Raw genomic sequence first — 22685 nt, 5'->3', positions numbered from 1 at the left:
AATAGGTGTGAAGATCTTTGTATGTGCATTTTAGCTTAAAAATACATATTCTCTCCTTGAAGTCTGAGTATTTGGTGAAAAAGAAAAAGAAAAAAATTCATATTCACTTAAAAAATTCAGAAAGCAAAGTAGAATAAGAAAAAAGATTACTATAAAATGTAACATCTTAAACATCATTAACAGAGTATGGGAGACAAGCCAATTCTATTCAGTAAATACTGTTTGATGGCTCATTAAGGCCTAATAATTGCCAGGGGTGATGGCAGAAAGAGAAATGGAAGGGAAGAAGAATACAAATTATGAATAAAGTCTGGTCTATCCCATTCTAAAGAGAAACTCAGTGAGTAAGGCATATATTTTTAATTATTTATTTTTTGAGATGGGGACTTGCTCTGTTGCCCAGACTGGAGCGTAGTGGCACAATCATGGCTCACAATAGCCTTGACCTCTAGGCTCACAAGATCCTCAGCCTCTTGAGTAGCTGAGGCTACAGGTGTGCGCCACCACGCCGGGCTAGTTTAAACAACTGTTTTCGTGCAGAGGCAGGGCGCAGTGGCTCACTCTTGTAATCCCAACACTTTGGGAGGCTGAGGTGGGTGGATCACCTGAGGTCAGGAGTTTGAGACCAGACTGGCCAACATGGTGAAACTTGTCTCTAATAAAAATACAACATTAGCTGGGCATGTTGGTGCAAGCCTGTAGTCCCAGCTACTTGGGAAGTTGAGGCAGGAGAATTGCTTGAACCCAGGAGGTAGAGGTTGCAGTGGGCTGAGATGGTACCCCTGCACTCTAGCTTGGGTGACAGAGTGAGACCTCATCTTGAACCTGGTCTTGAACTCCTGGGCTCAAGCTGTCCTCCTGCCTCGGCCTCCCAAAGTGCTGGGATTATAGGCATGAGGCACTGTATGTGGCTAGGTATTTCTTAGTAGAGGATATACTCCTTCCCGGCCCACCATAATCTCTTTATTGGAACTCCTTCAGCTCTCCCTTGGCATACTGGTCATTTGGCATGTGCTCACCTATTATATCTACATAATCATACAAATCTTTTCTCTCAAAAGAAATCATATGCTCTAAGAGAGCAAGATCTTACAACTCAAATATTCTTTTTCTTTTACTTATTCCCCCAGAATTTGTAATGAAATGCCATTCACATATTAAGGGCTCCATTTGTGGATCAAAGGAAAGAAACAGGCTCTAGTTCTGAGTACAGTTAATTTTATGCTATTTATTAGTTGATATGGCATAGAAGATAAATCCCTATCTCTTTCTACTGTGCTTACCCTAATGGGTTTTTTAAATAGTCCCACTTTCTAATTCATAATCTGATCTCTAGTTTTATTAGAGCACCTTAGTTTTTTTTTTTTTTTTTGAGACGGAGTTTCGCTCTTGTTACCCAGGCTGGAGTGCAATGGCGCGATCTCGGCTCACCGCAACCTCCGCCTCCTGGGTTCAGGCAATTCTCCTGCCTCAGCCTCCTGAGTAGCTGGGATTACAGGCACGCACCACCATGCCCAGCTAATTTTTTTGTATTTTTAGTAGAGACGGGGTTTCACCTTGTTGACCAAGATGGTCTCGATCTCTTGACCTTGTGATCCACCCGCCTCGGCCTCCCAAAGTGCTGGGATTACAGGCTTGAGCCACCGCGCCCGGCCAGAGCACCTTAGATTTTAAGCAAAGGTTCTTCTATTAACCACTTCTAAAATGACAAAATTGGGCTTATTCTATGCAGTTCTAAGAAAGAGAACAAGGCTAAGAAGTGAAGTAATGGAAAAGACATTTTCACTCATAGAAGAAAGAATTTGTACACAGCCAGAGTAGTTAAAAAACAAAATAGGGCTGGGTGTGGTGGCTCAAGCCGGTAATCCCAGCACTTTGGGAGGCCGAGGCAGGTGGATCACGAAGTCAAGAGATCGACACCATCCTGGTCAACATGGTGAAACCCCGTCTCTACTAAAAATACAAAAAATTAGCTGGGCATGGTGGCACGTGCCTGTATCCCAGCTATTCAGGAGGCTGAGGCAGGAGAATTGCCTGAACTCAGGAGGTGGAGGTTGCGGTGAGCCGAGATAGCGCCATTGCACTCCAGCCTGGGTAACAAGAGCGAAACTCCGTCTCAAAAATAAAAATAAAAATAAAAATAAAAATAAAAATAAAAAACCAGAATGAAGAAGCTTGAAAAAGTAGTAAACTTTAAGTCATTTGTAGCACTTAAGCAGAAGACAACTCTACCTATTCACTTGTTGTATTCTGGAGGGGCATCTTATAGTCTTGACTAAGTGATTTCTGTACCTCTGAAACATAGTATTCTAGGCCAGGCATTATGGCTCATGCCTATAATCTTAGCACTTTGGGAGACTGAGGCCGGTGGACCACCTGAAGTCGAGTTCAAGAGCAGCCTGGCCAACATGATGAAACCCTGTCTTGAATAAAAATACAAAAGTTAGCCAGGCATGGTGGCATGCACCTGTAATCCCAGCTACTCAGGAGGCTGAGGCAGGAGAATCACTTGATCCTGGGAGGCAGAGGTTGCAGTGAGCTGAGATTGTGCAACTATACTTCAGCCTGGGTGACAGAGCACGACTTCGTCTCAAAAAAAAAAAAAAAAAGAAAAGAAAAGAAAAAAAATCCAAAACCCATTTGAGTGTGCTTCACTCAAAGAACCAAGCTCGGTGTTCTTCACAAATGCTGCTTTCTTGGTCTAGACACTGCTCCTTTTTGCTCACTAAACTTTATCTGGTGTGTGTGTGTGTCTGTGTGTGTTTGTGTCAGGGTCTTGCTCTGTTGTCCAGGCTGGAGTGCAGTGGCATGATCAGCTCACTGTAACCTCAAACTCCTGAGCTCAAATGATCCTCCTCCCTCAGCCTCCCAAAGTGCTGGTATTACAGGCTAATTCTTGACAATATCTCAGGTCTTATCTCAAACATAATTTCATTTTTACATTAATTTAATAAGTATTTATTCAGGGTTTATTATATGTTTGTAATCACTTCCTTAGGGAAACCTTCCCTGACCTCTCAGACTAGGTCTCCTATTAGATTTTGTCACTGCAAATTATATTTTCTCCTTTCTTCCACATATCACAACCCCAATTGTTTGTATAATTTTTTTTTTTTTTTTTTTTTTGAGACAGGGTCTCATTCTGTTACCCAGGCTGGAGTACATCTCAGCTCACTGCAGCCTCTATCTCCCGGGCTCAGGTGATGTTCCCACTTCTGCCTCCTGAGTAGCTGGAATTATAGGCATGTGTCATCAAGTCCAACTAATTTTTTTTTTGGTAGAGATAGGGTTTTGCCATGTTGCTTATGCTGGTTTCAAACTCCTGGGCTCAAGTGATCTGCCCACCCCAACCTCCCAAAGTGCTGGGATTATAGGCATAAGCCACAGTGCCCAGCCTATTTGCATACTTCTTTATTTTCTTCCTTCCTTCCTTTTTCCCTCCCTCCACCCCTCCCTTTCTCCCTCCCTCCCTCCCTCCCTCCTTCTTTTTTCCCTTTCTTTCCCTTCCTTCCTCCCTCCCTCCTTCCCTTCCTTCCTTCCTTCCTACTTTCCTTCCTCCCTCCCCTCCCCCCCCACCTCATTCAAGCCATCCTTCCACCTCACCCTCCCTAGTAGCTGAGACTACAGGCACACATCACCATGCTTGGCCTATTTTTTAAATGTTTTTATAGAGATGAGGTCTCATTGTATTGCCCAAGCTGGTCTCAAACTTCCAGGCTCAAGTGATCCTCCCACCTTAGCCTCCCAAAGTGCTGGGATTAGAGGCATGAGTCACTGTGCCCAGCCTAATTATTTAATATGTGTCCTCTTTGCCAAACTTCATGAGGGCAGAGGCAATGTCTACTATGTTCATGTCTGCATTCTTAGTGCTGAGAATAGCACCTGGTACACAGCAAGGGCCCCCAAATACTTTTAAATAAACAAATGGAGATGAGGCAAATTAAAGCACAGAATAAACTGTCAACAATGACTGAGAAGACTAAGACTTGGGGCTCATGCCAGATACTACATGATGGCTTCATCCACTATTAGAAGGACTAGAACCCTCCCACTTACTGGCAAAAGGTTAAAAAAAAAATCCGAGCTTCTCAGAAGAACACTGAGTTGCATAGGTGAAACAGCAAAACAGCAGGGAAAGGAGACTAAAGAAAGAAAAAAACAATTTTAAAAAGAAAAGGATGAAAGAATAAAAACAAAAACAAAACTCAATGCAACAAAATGCAGAGATTGGATTTGAAGCAGGAATGAGAAGGCCTGTAAGTAGCAAGCATTCTGCCCGTGAACAAGCAGGAAAAATGGCTGACCATGTGATGGTAGAAGAAATAACTCTAATAGAGAAACACATGGCTAAAGGTACTCTACTCATAGGACAGCTCTATGATCTGGGAAGCATTCTCTGAGTATTAGCTTCAAGTGATCTAATCTATGTTCAAGTCTTTGCTAGATGTAATACATAAATCTTCTGAGCAATGGTGACAAGGCTCACCACTGAGCCAGAATACTACAGAGCAAGGGCTGGAAAACTATTGCCCATGGTCCAAATTCAGCTCTCAGCCTACTTTTGTAAGTTTACTGGAACACAGCCATGCTTGTTCATTAATGTATTGTCTATGACTGCTTTCATGCTCCAATGGCAAAGTTGAGTAGTTATGACAGACATTGAATGGCCTCCGAAGCCTAAAATGCTTATTATCTGTTCCTTCACAGAAAGTTTGTCAGTACTTATTATAGAATATAGTAGTTTGTTTTTTCTTTTATCTTATCTTTTTTTTTTTGAGACAGAGTCTCCTCTGTTGCCCAGGCTAGAGTGCAGTGGCATGATCTGGGCTCACTGCAACATCTGCCTCCCAGATCCAAGAGATTCTCTTGCCTCAGCCTCCCAAGTAGCTGAGTTTACAGGTGCTTGCCACCGTGCCCAGCTAATTTTTGTATTTTTAGTGGAGACGAAGTTTCTCCATGTTGGCAAGGCTGATCTCAAACTTCTGACCTTAGGTGATCCACCCACCTGGGCCTCCCAAAGTGCCGGGATTACAGGTGTGAGCCATCGCGCCCAGCCAAATATAGTAGTTTGAATAGAGCTTCTTCTACATATGCAGCAGAACAGGAATTAGGACTGCTTTTGAAGTCACCTTGTGATATGAAATACATATATTCTTAAATGAAAGGAAAAAGGTAGAAGCATAAAAATGCTGAGCTAACTACATTAAAAGAAGAAAACAGTAGTTTTCTTTTAGAGACAATGATCAAGTCTTTGTGTATGATCTCTCTCTGTTATGTAAGATCAAGGTTCAGGAAGATCAGTTCAATCAAGTTTCTGGATATTGCTCTGCTTGGTAAAGATTATACTAAATTAGAGTACCTACATGTATGTTTATTGCAGCCCAATTCACAATTGGAAAGATATGCAATCAACCTAAGTGTTCACTGACCAATGAGTAAATAAAGAAAATGTGGTATATGTACACCATAGAGTACTACTCATACAGAAAAAGTAATGAAGTAATGTCTTTTGGAGTAACTTGAATAAGCTGGAGGCCATTATTCTAAGAGAAGTCAGGATTGGAAAACCAAAGACCATTATGCTCTCACTTATAAATGGAGCTAAGCTATGAATATGCAAAGGCATTCAGAGTAATATAATGGAATTTGGAGACTCAGAAGAGGAGGGTAGGAGGAGGTGTGAAATAAAAGACTATGTATTGGGTAAAATGTACACTACTTAGGTGACAGGTGCACTATATGATTCATCCATGTAACTAGAAACCACCTGTACTCCAAAAGCTATTGAAGTAAAAAAAATTAAAAAACAAAATAAAATTGGCAAAGTGTCTACTGCATTTAATTTTACTAAGGAAAAATCAAAGAATATGCCTACCTTTAGATAAACACAATCTGAAAAGGCATAAGTTTTCTTATTCTTTTTTTTTTTTTTGGAGACAGTCTCGCTTTGTCACCCCGGCTGGAGTGCAGTGGTACAATCTTGGCTCACTGCAACCTCTGCCTCCTGAGTTCAAGCAATTCTCCTGCCTCAGCCTCTCAAGTAGCTGCGACTACAGGTGTGTGCCACCATACCTGACTAATTTTTGCATTTTTAATAGAGACAGCGTTTTGTCATGTTGGCCAGGTTGCTGTAGAACTCTTGACCTCAAGTGATCTACCCACTTTGGCCTCCTATAGTGTTGGAATAACAGGCGTGAACCATCGTGCCCAGCCCATAAGGTTTCTTATGAACAAATATGGTTGACAACCATAATAACTAATGATAACAAAATAATTGGTACCATTTATTGAATTCCTACTATATGTTAGGCACTCACTGCCTTAGGCATTTTATATATGAGATTCATAATTCTCACAATAGCTTGGCAAGATAGGTATTATTTTTCCAATTTCCCAACTGAAGAAACTGAGGTTCAGCTGGGCTAAATAATGAAACCAAGTCAGATAGTGTTTACACTGAAATTTCCACCCAATCCTATGAGACTCAAGGCCTGTGTTCTTTCTACTAGGCCATGGTACCTCTTCAATAACTGTACATGTTAAGATAAATAGTACCAGTATTTCAAAATGAAAAGAAAAAGCTTTAGAAGACTAACTATAACCCCTTGTTCCCAAAAATGATCACGGTATTCATTTATTAACAGATAAACTATAAGGGGCTAATGTAGAAGAAAAAAATTCCAGGCAGAGAAAATATAACATTTATGTTTGTGTTTTTTTTTTTTCCTAGAGAACTTATTTCTGGACACAATCCATTCCCTGAAAAATGTCGATGGACTGTTTGCCAGTTTCTACCATAACTTTTACTGGTAAACTAAATGCCTGTAGTTTAAACAGAAGAGAACAAAGATTAACTTTTCTTAAATATAATCCTGAAAATTAAAGTATTTGGTGACTGCACGATTTCAACCTCCAAGAGTTTTAACTAGTTCTTTCAACAGGTGATCAATTTAGTAAAAGATAGTTTCTAAAAAACAAGCTTAACCACTTAGGAGCAGTAGTGTTTGATCTTTAGGAAAGAGGGACAGTGCCAGTAACATTATCATCATCCTGCTTTCTGATGCCATCTCAGCAATTCAACTTCTAGATTAGGGTGTTTTAAAAACATATACACTATTATAGAAGAGACAGATACCATAAAAAAAGGGATAGGCCGGGCGCGGTGGCTCAAGCCTGTAATCCCAGCACTTTGGGAGGCCGAGGCGGGTGGATCACGAGGTCGAGAGATCGAGACCATCCTGGTCAACATGGTGAAACCCCGTCTCTCCTAAAAATACAAAAAATTAGCTGGGCGTGGTGGCACGTGCCTGTAATCCCAGCTACTCGGGAGGCTGAGGCAGGAGAATTGCCTGAGCCCAGGAGGCGGAGGTTGCGGTGAGCCGAGATCGCGCCATTGCACTCCAGCCTGGGTAACGAGAGCGAAACTCCGTCTCAAAAAAAAAAAAAAAAAAAAAAAAAAAAAAAAAAAAAAAAAGGGATAATAAGCTATTATGTAAGAGATAGATATCTTAACAAAAGACAGGACTATTCACAATTTTCCATGTAATTTCAATATTAAAAGTACACCTTAGGCCAGGTACGGTGGCTCATGCCTGTAATCTCAGCAGTTTGGGAGGCCAAGGCAGGTGGATCACCAGAGGTCAGAAGGTGGAGACCAGCCTGGCTAACATAGTGAAACCCTGTCTCTACTAAAAATACAAAAATTAGCTGGGTATGGTGGTGAGCGCCTGTAATCCCAGCTACTTGGGAGGCTGAGGCAGGAGAATTGTTTCAGTCCAGGAGGCAGAGGTTGCAGTGAGTCAAGATTGCACCACGGCACTCCAGGCTGGGCGACAAGAGTAAGACTCTCATCTCAAAAAAAGAAAAAAAAAGAAAAAAAAGTACAACTTAAAAGTATACTACTTGTATTAATGGCTACAATTTCATTATACCCCAAACACACAAAAAACCAGAAAAATCATTCCTTAGGGTGTATCTAAAACAGTTTAACCTTTGTCACGCATGTAAAAAAAAAATCCTTCTATTACTTGTTCATTAACAATATTAATGCTAGGGAGATGAAATTGTATTGTAAGGCTGTCAAAGAGGTACCTGTATGACTTATTACATTATGGATATAACAATTTTTAAGTAACTGTTGATTTAACTGAGAAGTTAAATGTCCTTGGTAATAACTTTGTTTTGTGAATATTTACTGAGCATCTACTATCACATTTCTTTGAATCTGAGATGTAAGGTGTACTACTATTTAATATTCACCACTATTTTATAATATATATAACATAGGAAAAATGCTGCCAATTATAAGAGGCTGTTGCCCATAAAATACTTCCTACTTTAAAAAATTTATTTCCGGCCAGGCACAGTGGCTCACATCTGCAATCCCAGCACTTTGGGAGGCTGAGGTGGGTGGATCACCTGAGGTCAAGAGTTCAAGACCAGCCTGACCAACATGGGGAAACTCTGTCTCTACTAAAAAAATACAAAATTAGTCGGGTGTGGTGGCACATGCCTGTAATTCCAGCTACTAGGGAGGCTGAGGCAGGAGAATCGCTTGAACCTGGGAAGTGGAGGTTGCGGAGAGCCAGGACTGCACCATTGCACTACAGCCTGGGCAACAAGAGTGAAACTCCCCCCTGCCGAAAAATTTATTTCTTTGTTTTTGACAAAATTGTATGTATTTAAGGTGTACACTGTGATGTTTTGATGTTATACATATTGTGAAGTGATAATCACAATTAACCAGTCTATCACCTCATATAGTTACTATTTTTTGTTGTTATGAGAACATTTAACATCATTTACTCTCTCAGCAATTTCAAGTTTCAGTATATTTTACCATGTTGCCTCCTAATGTTAAAGAGATGTTAAAATGGGCTGGGCACAGTGGCTCGAGCCTGTAATACCAGTACTTTGGGAGGATGAGGTGGGTGGATCATTTGAGGTTAGGAGTTTGAGATAAGCCTGATCAACATGGTGAAACTTCATCTCTACTGAAAATACAAAAATTAGCCAGGCGTGGTGGAAGATGCCTGTAGTCCCAACTATTCGAGAGGCTGAGGCAGGAGAATCGCTTGAATCTGGGAGGCAGAGGTTGCAGTGGGCCGAGATTGCACCAATGCACTCCAGCCTGGGCAACAGAGCAAGACTCCATTCTCAAAAAAAAAAAAAAAAAAAAAAAAGACAGAGATGTTAAAATGTAGATTAAAAATCTGGATGAAATGCCCTATAACCCAGGATTATTATGATAATGCTTAACATTTGCTGAGCACATGCTATGTACCAGATGCAATAAGCAGCACTTTAAATCCATATTTTCATCTAATCCAATCACCACATGGCAGAAAATCTTACTATGTTAATTTTACATAGTTGAGGCCAGGGGTGGTGGCTCACCCTTGTAATCTGAGCACTTTGAGAGGCAGAAGCAGGTGGTGTACTTGAGCCCAGGAGTTCGAGACCAGCCTGGGCAATATGGCAAAACCCCGTCTCTACTAAAAATACAAAAATTACTGGGTGTGATGGCCCATGCCTGAATTCCAGTGGCTTGGAAGGCTGAAGCACAAGAATCTCTTGAACCTGGAAGGCGGAGGCTGCAGTGAGCCAAGATTGTGGCACTGCACTCCAGCCTGGGTGACAGAGTGAGATTCTCTCTCGAAAAAAAAAAAAAAAAAAAAAAAAGAAAAGAAAAGAAAAAGAAAAAAGAAAAAAAAAGGCAGGCATGGTGGTTCACAGCAGTAATCCTAGTACTCTGGGAGGTTGAGGCTGAGGCAGGTGAATCATGAGGTCAAGAGATGGAGACCATCCTGGCCAACATGGTGAAACCCTGTCTCTACTAAAAATACAAAAATTTAGCTGGGCGTGGTCTCGTGTGCCTGTAGTCCCAGCTCTCAGGAGGCTGAGGTTGGAGAATTGCTTGAACCCTCGAGGTGAAGGTTGCAGTGAGCCAAGATTGGGCCACTGTGCTTCAGCCCGGCAACAGAGTGTGTCTCTATCTCAAAAAAAAAAAAAAAAAAAAAAAAAAAAGGTTTTACAGACTTGGAGATAATTTGACCAAAGTCAGACAACTACAAAATGGCAGAAACAGAATAAGAACTGAAGTTTATCTGACTGCAAAGTCTATGCTCTTTAGCACAATTTGATACTATCACCTATCAATTTGCAGAAATAGCTGTTTTAGAGAATCAGACAATTTGGGAGAAGGCTACTTTGTCCTTTAATTCAGTAAATCATTTCTTTATAAAATGCAATCAAAGTTAGGCTGATGTAGAGAGCATGTAGTTATACATATTTCAATTCATTTTTATAAGAATGTAAAACCAGAAAGCACATATAAGGGGCTGTCTTAAGAGAGGAAGTACTAAGGTATCTCCTGGGATCTGTACCTGTGTCCAATGTCAAATTACTGTTAACAGTTGAGTCATTTACATCTACACAGTACAAAATCTGATGTGCTGATGATCTTGAATCATCATAAAAGGGTATACGTAGTTTGTTTCATTGAAGAAGATTGGAAAGGGTAGAATCCATGTTACATTTCAGAAAGATTTTGGTAAGAAAAAATCTTGTTAAAACCATGAGCAGGCACTAACTGTAAAGTTCAACGCAGGTGGCACATTCTCTTAAAGGGTCATAACTGAGGAGTTGCTACTATGATCTCAGTGTTATAAATAAAATTTGGTTTATTTTAATAAAATATCACTTATTTTATATTTTGTTTATAAAATAAGATCATAGTAGCAACTCCTCAGTTATGACCCTTTAGAGGTACTATGACCTCTAAAAGTAGCATAATTTTACATGGCCTAAGATATAAGTCACAAAAACCAAAAAATAATCCTATATATGAATACAATTAGCTCTTACTGAGCACTTGCTATATGCCAGGCACTATGTTAGTTAAATACTTTACCTAAGTTATCTTATTGAAGCCTGTAGAAATCTATGACATACGCATTGCTATTTTCACTTAGATGAGAAACTGAGGATTAGGGAAGTTAACAAAATCATCTGATTTCACACAGCCAGAATCAACATGTTACACAGCTCAGGGAGGTATCATTTGCATCCTAGACTATGTGAATGCCTGATGGAATTATGTTGCAGCCATACACAGTTGTCCTGCCAGCTAAGTGCTGGTAAACAAGATTCACATCCAAGATGTTTAATTCTAAAACTTACTCCATACTGCTAACTCTATGCTATGCAGAGTACTTTCCCCCACCAAAGGATTGTATATTTATAATTTTTGAAGAGTTGAATTATTCAATATTTAAAATATGTAAAATTTTGCAAAATATTATAACAGACACCTATCACTTAGATTTATTATAATCTTGTCATATTTGTTTCAGATTCTTTTTCTTAAAAAAAAAAATAATAGTAAGAAAGTAGGCCTGATACGGTGGCTCACACCTGCAATCCCAGCACTTTGAGAGGCCAAGGTGGGCGGATCATGGGGTCAGGAGATTGAGATCATCCTGGCCAACATGGTGAAACCCTGTCTCTAACAAAAAAAATACAAAAAAAATCAGCTGGGCAGTGGTGGCACATGCCTGTAGTTCCAGCTACCTGGGAGGCTGGGGCAGGAGAATTGCTTGAACCCAGGAGGCGTAGACTGCATTGAGCCGAGAGTGCGCCACTAAACGATAGCCTGGGTAAGAGTGCGAGACTCTGTCTCAAAAAAAAACAAAAAAAGAAAGTAGATAGATAAAGCTCTATTTGCATTCCTTTCTCCAGAAAGTTTACTGTTCTAGAATTATATCTTTACAACTGCGTTCTTATGTTTTATTAGTAAAGATGTACCTTTTTTTTTTTTTTTTTGAGATGGAGTTTCACTCTTGTTGCCCAGGCTGGAGTGCAATGGTACAATCTTTGCTCACTGCAACCTCTGCCTTCCTGGTTCAAGCAATTCTCCTGTCTCAGCCTCCCAAGTAGCTGGGATTACAGGTGTGCACCACCACATCTGGCTAATTTTTGTATTTTCAGTAGAGAAGGGGTTTTGCCATGTTGGTCAGGCTGATCTCAAATGCTTGACCTCAGGTGATCCACTTGCCTTGGCCTCCCAAAGTGCTAGGATTATAGGCGTGAGCCACCGCGCCTGGCCAGTATATAGTTTTAATAATATATAAAAGAACTTATAAAATTTTCATAACTGGCATCATACTGTACCTGTGCTTTTGTAATTTTATTTGTTCATTAAATATCCAATATTATGACTTTGAGATTTATCCATGATGATACAGGTATAACAGTTGATTCTTAACTGTTATACAGTATTCCTTTATTTATTTATTTATTTATTTATTTATTTATTTATGAGATGGAGTTTCGCTCTTGTTACCCAGGCTGGAGTGCAATGGCGTGATCTTGGCTCAACGCAACCTCCGCCTCCTGGGTTCAGGCAATTCTCCTGCCTCAGTCTCCTGAGTAGTTGGGATTACAGGCATGCACCACCATGCCCAGCTAATTTTTTGTATTTTTAGTAGAGATGGGGTTTCACCATGTTGACCATGATGGTCTCGATCTCTTGACCTCGTGAACCACCCGCCTCAGCCTCCCAAAGTGCTGGGATTACAGGTGTGAGCCACCGCGCCCGGCCTCCATAATTTATGTATACATTTTTTGGGGATAAAAATTTAGGCTATTTCTACCTTTTCTGGCTACTAGAAAAGCAATTGCAGCCTTGTACACATTTTCCCGTGTGTACACATATGGAGTTCTTGTTTCCTTAGCAGCTTCTCCAAATTAATTATTCGCAGACTTGACACTCTTGCCAATCTCATAAATGTCAAATTTTTTCAAATTGCATTTTTCTGATTACTAACAAGGCTGAGCGTCTTTGGATGTTTGTTGTCCATTTAGGTTTCCTCTTCAATGAATTGCTTAATGATATTCTTTTTTTTTTTTTTTTTTGAGACGGAGTTTCGCTCTTGTTACCCAGGCTAGAGTGCAATGGCCCGATCTCGGCTCACCGCAACCTCCGCCTCCTGGGCTCAGGCAATTCTCCTGTCTCGGCCTCCTGAGTAGCTGGGATTACAGGCCCGTGCCACCATGCCCAGCTAATTTTTTGTATTTTTAGTAGAGACGGGGTTTCACTATGTTGACCAGGATGGTCTCGATCTCTTGACCTCGTGATCCACCCGCCTCGGCCTCCCAAAGTGCTGGGATTACAGGCTTGAGCCACCGCGCCCGGCCTAATGATATTCTTTTTATTTTTATTTGAGACATGGTCTTACTCCCATCACCCAGGATAGAGTGTAGTGGAGTGATCATGGCTCACTGCAGTCTTGACTTCTGGGTCCAGGTGATTCTCCTACCTCAGCTTCACTTAATCATAGCCCTTATCCATATTTCTACTGGTTGTTTGGGCTTTTTTTTTTTTTTTTTTTTTTGAGACGGAGTTTTGCTCTTGTTGCCCAGGTTGGAGTGCAGTGGAACAATCTTGGCTCACCACAACCTCTGTCTGGCAGGTTCAAACAATTCTCATGCCTCAACCTCCCGAGTAGCTGGGATTACAGGCATGCGCTACCATGCCCGGCTAATTTTTTTATTTTTAGTAGAGACAAGGTTATTCCATGTTGGTCAGGCTGGTCTTGAACTCCTGACCTCAGGTGCTCTGCCTGCCTCAGCCTCCCAAAGTGCTGGGATTACAGGTGTGAGCCACTGTGCCTGGCACATAGTGCTTATTATATGCCAGGCCATGTTCTAAGCACATTATACATATTAATTCATTAATCTTCATAACAACCCCACAAAGTGGGTACCATCATTATTTCTATTTTACAGATGAGGAAACTGAGGCATTGGGGCTTCTCCTAAATGCTTTAAAGTTTTGCTTTTTACTTTTGGACATTTAACCAGTCTGAAATTTATTTTTGTGTATGATATAGCTAGGAATCTGGTTTTAGTTTTATCATATAATTAACAAATTTCTCAGTAATATTTATCAAATGAGCCATTCTTTCTCCATTTATCTGTAATGGCTTCTCTGTCTTTTACTAAAACCTGACTCATACTACAGTTTCTTAGTCTGTTCTCTTAGGTACTAGTCTTTCCCTGCACCAATACTGTATGGATTTAATGATTATGGTGTAGATTTGGGGTAGTGATTCTTCTGTCCAAATTCTATTTCTTCAAAGTTGTTTTAGCTATTTTTGGTCCTATGACTTTTTTTAAAAACTGATTTTTTAAAAAGTTTAACATTTTAAATTTAAAATTAATGAAAATATCTAGATAAAGGCAGTATTATGTTGTAGCTAGCTCATACTGGCTTTGGAAAGACCATTGCATGCATCTTTCCCCAGTTTCACACTGAGTGAAGAGCACTGGCTATAGCAGGAATAGTTACACCACGGAAATTGGCAAAGCTACAAATCAAGGCCTTTTCCCCTCTCCATAGGAGATTCATCTGTTAATTTTACCAGTATACCGCTGGATAGAGGTTAAATTTAAGATATATTAAAGTTCAAAATATACAACCGAAGGAAAGATTCTATGGCACTTTAGACAATTTTAGATAACTGCAACAATATCTGGGGAATAACTTCATGGCTGAGGTATCCTCTAACACAAAGTTTTCTTCACAGTTGTCCTCTACATGGGTCAAACACAGTTTTAGAGTCAGATTCCTGACAAACTTTCTATTGCTTTTTCAGATTTCCCTAATACAAGTTGGAGTATAAATTAAGGTAATGGAAACTCCCATAAAGGTAGGACATATATTATCATTCATAAAATGGAGAATGGATATTTTTCATATATTACTATGTACTATTTTGTATTCTATTTGTTAACTGCCATATCTGCTTCAGCTCCTTTAATTAAATTAATAACATGAGGCTGCGCACAGTGTCTCACACCTGTAATTCCAGAGCTTTGGGAGGTCAAGGCAGGCAGATCTCTTGACGTCAGGAATTTGAGACCAGCCTGACCAACACAGAAAAACTCCGTCTCTACTAAAAAAAATACAAAAATTAGCCAGGTATGGTGGCAGGTGCCTGTAATCCCAGGTACTCAGGATGCTAAAGCAGGAAAATTGCTTGAACCTGGGAGGTGGAGGTTGCAATAAGCTGAGATCACACCACTGCATTCCAGCTTGATAGAGCAAGACTCTGTCTCACAAAAAAAAAAATTAATTAATTAATTAATTAATTAATAATGTGAAAATGTAGCAGAGAGAAAGCAATATTCTATGTTATGAAAGAGCATAAAAATATATATAATAAACTCACATTGCCTAGCACACACATACCAGTAACTCATTAAATAGCCAGATGAATAACTCCTAATCCTAAGTGATTCTTAAAAATACAACGAAAATTCATCTGCAAAATACAATTTAAAAAAATACAATGAAAACAACTCTTTACTCACCCAACTCAATACAAGTGATGCCAAGTGACCAAATATCAACTTTTCCATCATATTGTCCTTCGTCCATAGCTAAGATCACCTCTGGAGCCATCCTACCAAACATAAGGTACAAAATTCAAGTTGTAGATTAAAAACAAAATTTCTCCAGTAAAGTAATTGAATAAAATAGCTCTTCTTAAGGGTATTCTGAAATTTTATCTGATATAGGTATTATTTCCTTACACAAATAATTTTGAAAAACACTTCAAAATATAATCTACTTGGTGATTTACATGACACAATACATTATTTTCAATAAAGACTGGCTCCACTCCTTACTGTCAGTTTGATCTTAGGTAAGTTACTTAACCTATCTGTACATCAGTTTCTTCATCTGTAAAATGGAGAGAATTCTCATAGCAACTTTACAGAAATTTGTAAAGAATTAATATACATAAAATACTTAAATGATTACTTTGGAACAGCTGATTATATTGCTTTACATAGTTCCAAAAAGCATTTTTCATATTGTTGAAAGTAATTAAATAAAGCAGGAAATACTTTTTTTTTTTTTTTTGAGACATTCTCACTTTGTGGCCCAGGCTGGGGTGCAGTGGTGCCATCTTGGCTCACTGTAGCCTCTGCCTCCCGGGTTCAAGTGATTGTCATGCCTCAGCCTCCCAAGTAGCTAGGATTACAGGCATGTACCACCACATCTGGCTATATTCTTTTAAAATAATTAAACAACATGAAAAATACTTTATGGAACCACATCAACAGCTGATATAATCAGCTGTTCCAAAGATACAAAAACTTACCAAAAAACAAACAAACAAACAAACAAAACCCAGGTTGTGGTAATGGATGTTACTTTACTTGTTTGACCATAATGCAGCTTCATTAGGAAGGCAGGGGCCCTATCCATTTAATATGCTTTGAAAAGAACTGTGCTCTATGTGTAATCAGTTGCTCGGTAAATGTTATTTGGTGATAGAAAAAATTTCAAAGACTAGCTGATTTTTTTTAGTAGGCAAGTAATTTTGTAGAGATCTAAGTCACTTTGTAAGGCATAATGAAATTCCAACATGCCTATGAAAGGAAGGAAAACAATCTGGAAAAAAATAGGGTGAAAAACTCTGAGCCAGACTGACAAGCTAGGTAACCTATCAGAGAACTCAACAAGGACGAGAACTTGGATTTCTTTCACTGAAAGGTACCATCTCTGCTTGTTGGCGAGTCAGGCAAAAGAAGCTGCCTTGTCCTTATGTGGAGGCTTTGCCTCAAGAGAAAAGTTCAAAAGAAACCGCAAATGAAATAGAAAACCTGAACTGGTCAGCGAGCTGATAATCCTGCTCAGTTTACACACAGTGACACCAACCTTAATTTCACAATTTAAAGTCACTGTAAATTTTATACTAAGCCAGAGTGTTTCTTATTATGCCAGTGGGTTTTCTATCCTTCTCAAATAAAATCTTGTTTTGAGGGACATTGGTAAGACACTGTCACGAAACCAAGCCAAACCAGTACCATGAGTTCATGTATGCATATTTTAAAACTATGTCATACTTCCTAATTCTACATACCAGTAAGGTGTGCCCACGAAGGAGTTGGCAGGAGAAGCCATTGAGGCAGACCCAAAATCAGCTAGTTTTACCTGACCTGGCTCTGTTAGAAGAATATTTCCTGCTTTAATATCCCTATAGGAAAAAATGAAAGGGTTAGAAAATAACTTTTCAATTTTGATTATGGAATAGGTCAGAGCATGCAATTAATAAGACAAAAAGTTTATTAAAAAAAAAAACAACAACAACAAAACCTTGCTCAGATAACCAGAAGGAGATTTAGTAATTACTGCATGTTGTAAGGGGGCCCAGATTCCTGGGTGTACTTGCAGGTAGGTCATAGTAATTACTTAAAGGTAGAGCTTTCTTCAGAGGGAGGGAATACAATGAGAAAAAAGGCAGACATGGCAGACAAGGAAACCTATTCAGCTGCTATCCTTATAAAAGCATATTCTTAAAGGCCAAATCTAGTTATCAATAGTTTTCCCTGTGCTGAAAAAATTGGCGCCAATTGTAACTGTATTTACTGCTTTTACAAATTATGTGACATTTTTGGAGCCTACACAATTCTGTATTGACTACCTATCAATAATCCTCAACTACACACATACCTTTTCTTTCTTGCCTGTGACCCTTTACTCTGCCTTTAAATGTAACTGCAACTCTAAGGCATTTGAGGTACATGTTATATAGAAGATGCTATTTTAAAAATAATTCTGTACAGTAAAAAGAAGACCCTGAAAGATCAAAACAAACATGGATTAGGGGTTAGGAAATGGCATTTCTACTGTATTACTACAAAGAATTGCATGTGGTTACTACTAAAGCTAGTAGATGACTTACAGAGCAAAAGGTATTAAAAATATAATTTAAAAATTCATTCTTCAGTATGGTAACTAAGAATGAGAAGGTGTGGATGTATTCCTTATTCTTCTTAAAAGAAGGCATGAGGTATAATGAGCACTAGAAACCATGAATTGGAAGTCGATGGTCAGTGAAAAGGTAAAACAGAGAAGATGAGGAAAACTTATGTCAAGCTGAAAATGGTAAGGTTCAAATACTTCAAAATAACTTTTATAAAAACTTCCCTTGAAAATTCAGTTTCCTTCCTCATGGTGACATTAGGCACTGGCACATAGAACTAAAAAAAAATGCATTATTTATTTTTCTTCACAACAGAAAAATATATTTTCTTTACCTATCTTCAGTTAGGAGACTGAACTACCTTTTAAATTGAAACAATAAAAATATGAAACATGGTATTTAGTTTTAAATTTAAAAAACATTCTTTATAAGTTTTTTGTCTCTTCAGCAATTTCACATGCTAAAGAAGAAAAAGTATAATACAGACTAAAACATTAAGTTAATGTGCAGATTAAGGTAATAATGGCACAAAAAAACTGAACTGTGGCTTTAAATGAGAGCAGGCAAAACCATCACAAGTAAGTTGGCAGCAGTATTAACACCTTGGTACCAAAGACATATATTTTTAAAAAGTTGTCAGATCCATAGACATTATGATAATTTTATTTAATCAGCATTTATTAACGTGATTAGGTTCACTCTTTGTCCTTAATTCCCAGCAGGATTTTGGTCTGCCTATCTTGAGGAAGTTCTGCTTTTGTGGTACCCGTAAGTGGTCATGGCTACGCTGGGGTGATTAAAACAGGAGCAAAAGAGGAACCATGACCTAATAGTTTCACTTCTTCCTAGTAAATGCCAGTTGTTTTCTTTCATTTGTGGGCCATCTCAGATTCTTTATACCTACCTAAAATGTCACTACTCCTCTCCCCATTCATTAATGTAACTACACTAAAAGTTCATTATTGAGCAAAGGAAAGATTGGTAACATCTTTCTCTAGAAGTTAATAGAGGGAGGGAGGTTGCAGGGAGGTGAGTGGTGTTGTGGTAGAGAAAATACAAGGTAGAAAAAAGCCCTAGAACAGGAGTCAAGAAAGTTGAGTTTTAATCCTTAATATATTACTCAAATTCTGTGAAACTCTCGGCAAGTTAAGTATCTTCATCTGTCAAAATACCGTAAAGATAATATCTTCCTAAGTATCCATATGAACTATAAAAATGTGAAATATTTCAAAGTTATAAAATAACATATATTTATATAAGACTAGCGGCCGGGCGTGGTGGCTCAAGCCTGTAATCCCAGCACTTTGGGAGGCCGAGGCGGGTGGATCACGAGGTCGAGAGATCGAGACCAACTTGGTCAACATGGTGAAACCCCGTCTCTACTAAAAATACAAAAAATTAGCTGGGCATGGTGGTACGTGCCTATAATCCCGGCTACTCAGGAGGCTGAGGCAGGAGAATTGCCTGAACCCAGGAGGTGGAGGTTGCGGTGAGCCAAGATCACGCCATTGCACTCCAGCCTGGTTAACAAGAGCAAAACTCCGTCTCAAAAAAAAAAAAAAAAAAAAAGACTAGCTTGTTATTTATAATAAGAAAGGGACAATAACTCTGCTGAGAAATAAATATATTCAAGGAAGGTTAAATTTCTTTTCTTCTTGACACAGTATCTAAAGATTGCTGGGCACTTTTTCAAATTTCCCTGTAACACTCAGCCTGGAGAATAGTTACCTACTGAACAAAGATGATATAATTCTGGATACATAAGAGAAAATAGGAGATAGAAGCTAAATTCTGGCAACTTTACTCCTCATATCCAGAAGGAGCAATCTATTTGCTTCCTACGAATGTTTAGCCAACCTAAAAACTGGAGTATGTACTAATTTTTGAGGTTCCTGGAATAGACAGTCCTGTAACTGAAATGAAATATAACTGGTCTCTAATCTTACCTATGAATCAATGCATGAGAATGTAGGTAGGCTAGTCCATGCAAGGCTCCATGAGTAATGGCGGCGATCTCTACTTCCTGAAGTGGTTTTTTATGAACTGAGGAAGGAAAAAATAAAAGTCAGCAGATGATCAGTTTCATTCCTCATTTTATTATTTTATACAACTATACCAGACTGAGTTACATACTTTCTCACATGACAATTTGGGAACAAATTCACCTAAATATATAGGATACAGATCTTCTGTAGAAGAGAATAAGTGATCAGGTAGCAGGAAACCCAAGCACATAAACAGAAATGAGCCTTCAAAACAAAAACAAAACAAAAAAAAGCCAGATATTCCTGAACTGATGCAGCTAATTTACCTGTCAGTTGCAAGCCAAGTCACACTGATTGCAATTAACCAGGTCCAAATTAACCAGTCCCTTCCAACATTTTAAATGTCTGAAGTGTTCTAGGTTACATTATTCTCCCCTGCCACAAAGCCATCTTTAATTACTCCTTCAAACTACAGATTTTCATTATTTGTGAAAGCAGCTAATAAGCAATTTCTATTCAGAAATCAACAGTTATGTCTAAACAACAACAACAAAAAAACAAACAACAACAAGAAAAGAAATCAACAGTGATTTAATTATTTTTTTTGAGATGGGGTCTCACTCTGTTACCCAGACTGGAGTGCAGTGTTGTGACCAAAGGTCACTGCAGCCTTGAATTCTGGGCTCAAGTGATCCTCCTATCTCAGACTCCTAAGTAGCTGGTATTTTTATTTTTTATTTTTGAGATGGAGTTTCACTTATTGCCTAGGCTGGAGTGTAATGGCACGCTCTCGGCTCACTGCAACCTCCGCCTCCTGGGTTCAAACGATTCTCCTGCCTCAGCCTCCCGAGTAGCTGGTATTACAGGCATCTGCCACCATGCCTGGTTAATTTTGTATTTTTCATAGAGATGGGGTTTCTCCATGTTGGTCAGGCTGTTTTCAGACAGTAGCTAGTATTACAGGTGTGAGCCTCCATGCCTGGCTCAAGATTTTTTTTTAATGTAAATTTTTAACACAGCCTCTGGTTATAGCAGCACCTGCAGAGAGGAACTGGGTCAGTCAAGATTTCTGAAAGGGTTTAATATCAATATAATATGAGAATAACCACCTCTCTTTCACATATACCCATGAATATGTTTTTGGTTACATATACCACATCACATTAGCCAAACATTTTGGTAGTACCTGCCCTGGATGGGTCATGAACTAAAACAGGACAAAGACTGCTAACATCACTCGGACACTTTCACTGGCATTGAAGAGATGAAGTGTGCATAGCTTATCCACACAACCTGAAAGTCCAAGCCATCATTCAATTAGACTGCCCAAACTACTCTTTAGTATGGCAGTAGATAACATTCTGATCAAAGTAAAGCAGAGAGTATAATTCCTTCTTTCTTACCTTCTAATAAATCAGAGGCTGAGCCTAAGCAATATTCCATCACCAACTGTAAGAGATTAAAATAATATTCAGAATAATGAAAGTTAATTTAAAAAAACTACTGAAACGAACTAATCGACCAACCAAGGAACTAAGAATACTAGGTGAATAAATGTTCTGACCTACCTGAACTTGGAGTGAATTTTGGTCATCTGGCACTAATTGATTTTTATAATTTTCATCATCTCAGTTTTTATTATTTCTTGCGTGGAATTGCCCTAAAGATTATTGAGGGACTAGATATAGAAATATTTACTATACATGGTGAAACCAAGATTGCCAATTTATTTATTAATTCCTTCACTACTTTATTTCAAAAAGGACTCAGGAGACTTGGTTGTACTACAAATTTGTAACTTAGAAAGTGGCAAACAAATACATCAACCAGTAAAATCTATACTGGGGTTATACCAGTTAAATAAAATAAGCCAATAAGTAGTAAATTCCTTTTCTTCACACTTTTTATTATAATACTATTGATAGGCTGGGTGTAGTAGCTCATGCCTGTAATCCCAACATTTTAGGAGGCTGAGGCAGGCACATTACCTGAGGCCAGAAGTTCAAGACCAGCCTAGTCAACATGGTGAAACCCCGTGTCTACTAAAAATACAAAAAATTAGCTGGGCGTGGTGCCTTGCATCTGTCGACCCAGCTACTTTGGAGGCTAAGGCCAGAGAATCACTGGAACTCAAGAGGTGGAAGCTATTGATAGTAATTGGGTTTGCCATCTGGGGAGGCTTTCTAAAAGCAAAAATGAGAAACTTGTTTCTTTACTCTTATCCTAGATTTTTTAGGTGTCCAAGATTATTGATTTATAATCAAAGTCAAAACTATTAGGGCTTAGCAACCAATCTCCACACACACATGCAAGCATCCAAACTCCTACAAATTATTATTTTGTTATTTAAAAGAGTAGTACATGCTTATTATGAAATATAAATTTCCTATAATCAACCAGATGTAACCAATATCAACATATTAGTTCCTTTCATTGAAAAAATTAATGTGAAAATATATTTGTATGTATTATGTACCTTGGTAATTTAGAATATGAGAATTCTAGAAGTTAAAAATTTAGAAACTATTATACTTTTATAGTTATATATTTTAAATATCAATATATCAATATCAAGATATATAACATGAATATATTAATATTGTAAATATAAGTATACAATGTCTATATAATATAGAATATAATTACATTAGATATAACATACTTATAACAGTTATATATTACATATAATAATGTCTTATATGTTATAGTTTTATAGTTATATACTTATATACTATGTACCTTGCATTTCTGGAATAATTTAGAACAATATAAGAGGTTCAGAAGTTTAAAATTTAAACACCTTATTATACTTTTCTGCTTGACATTAAAAACAGATTCAGAAACACTAATCTTATTTCTTATTATAAAATGGAAGATTCCACATGAGTAGATGTTATAATGAGCACTAGCCTTTATGTCC

The 22685-nt window shown here is 38.5% G+C and overlaps 1 protein-coding gene across 6 annotated transcripts in view; it reads right to left on the bottom strand.

Moving 5' to 3' along the window:
• Nucleotides 1–22685, bottom strand: part of TAOK3 (TAO kinase 3) — a 210439-nt gene that overhangs the window by 69556 nt on the left and 118198 nt on the right. For 5 of the 6 annotated variants that reach the window (XM_039472335.2, XM_010342823.3, XM_074402172.1 and 2 more), the window contains exons 6-9: nt 21169–21214; nt 19727–19823; nt 16938–17051; nt 15376–15467 (exon numbers count right to left, since the gene is read on the bottom strand). In XM_039472335.2, coding sequence (XP_039328269.1) covers nt 15376–15467; nt 16938–17051; nt 19727–19823; nt 21169–21214 — 349 coding nt within the window. The remainder of the gene's footprint in view (nt 1–15375; nt 15468–16937; nt 17052–19726; nt 19824–21168; nt 21215–22685) is intronic. The other variant, XM_074402173.1, reaches the window with a different exon arrangement.

The sequence above is a fragment of the Saimiri boliviensis genome, chromosome 7 (genome assembly GCF_048565385.1).
Source record: "Saimiri boliviensis isolate mSaiBol1 chromosome 7, mSaiBol1.pri, whole genome shotgun sequence".
Taxonomy (NCBI): domain Eukaryota; kingdom Metazoa; phylum Chordata; class Mammalia; order Primates; family Cebidae; genus Saimiri; species Saimiri boliviensis.
The sequence above is the reverse complement of the archived record's forward strand: the minus strand, read 5'-3'. Positions and strand labels throughout refer to the sequence as shown.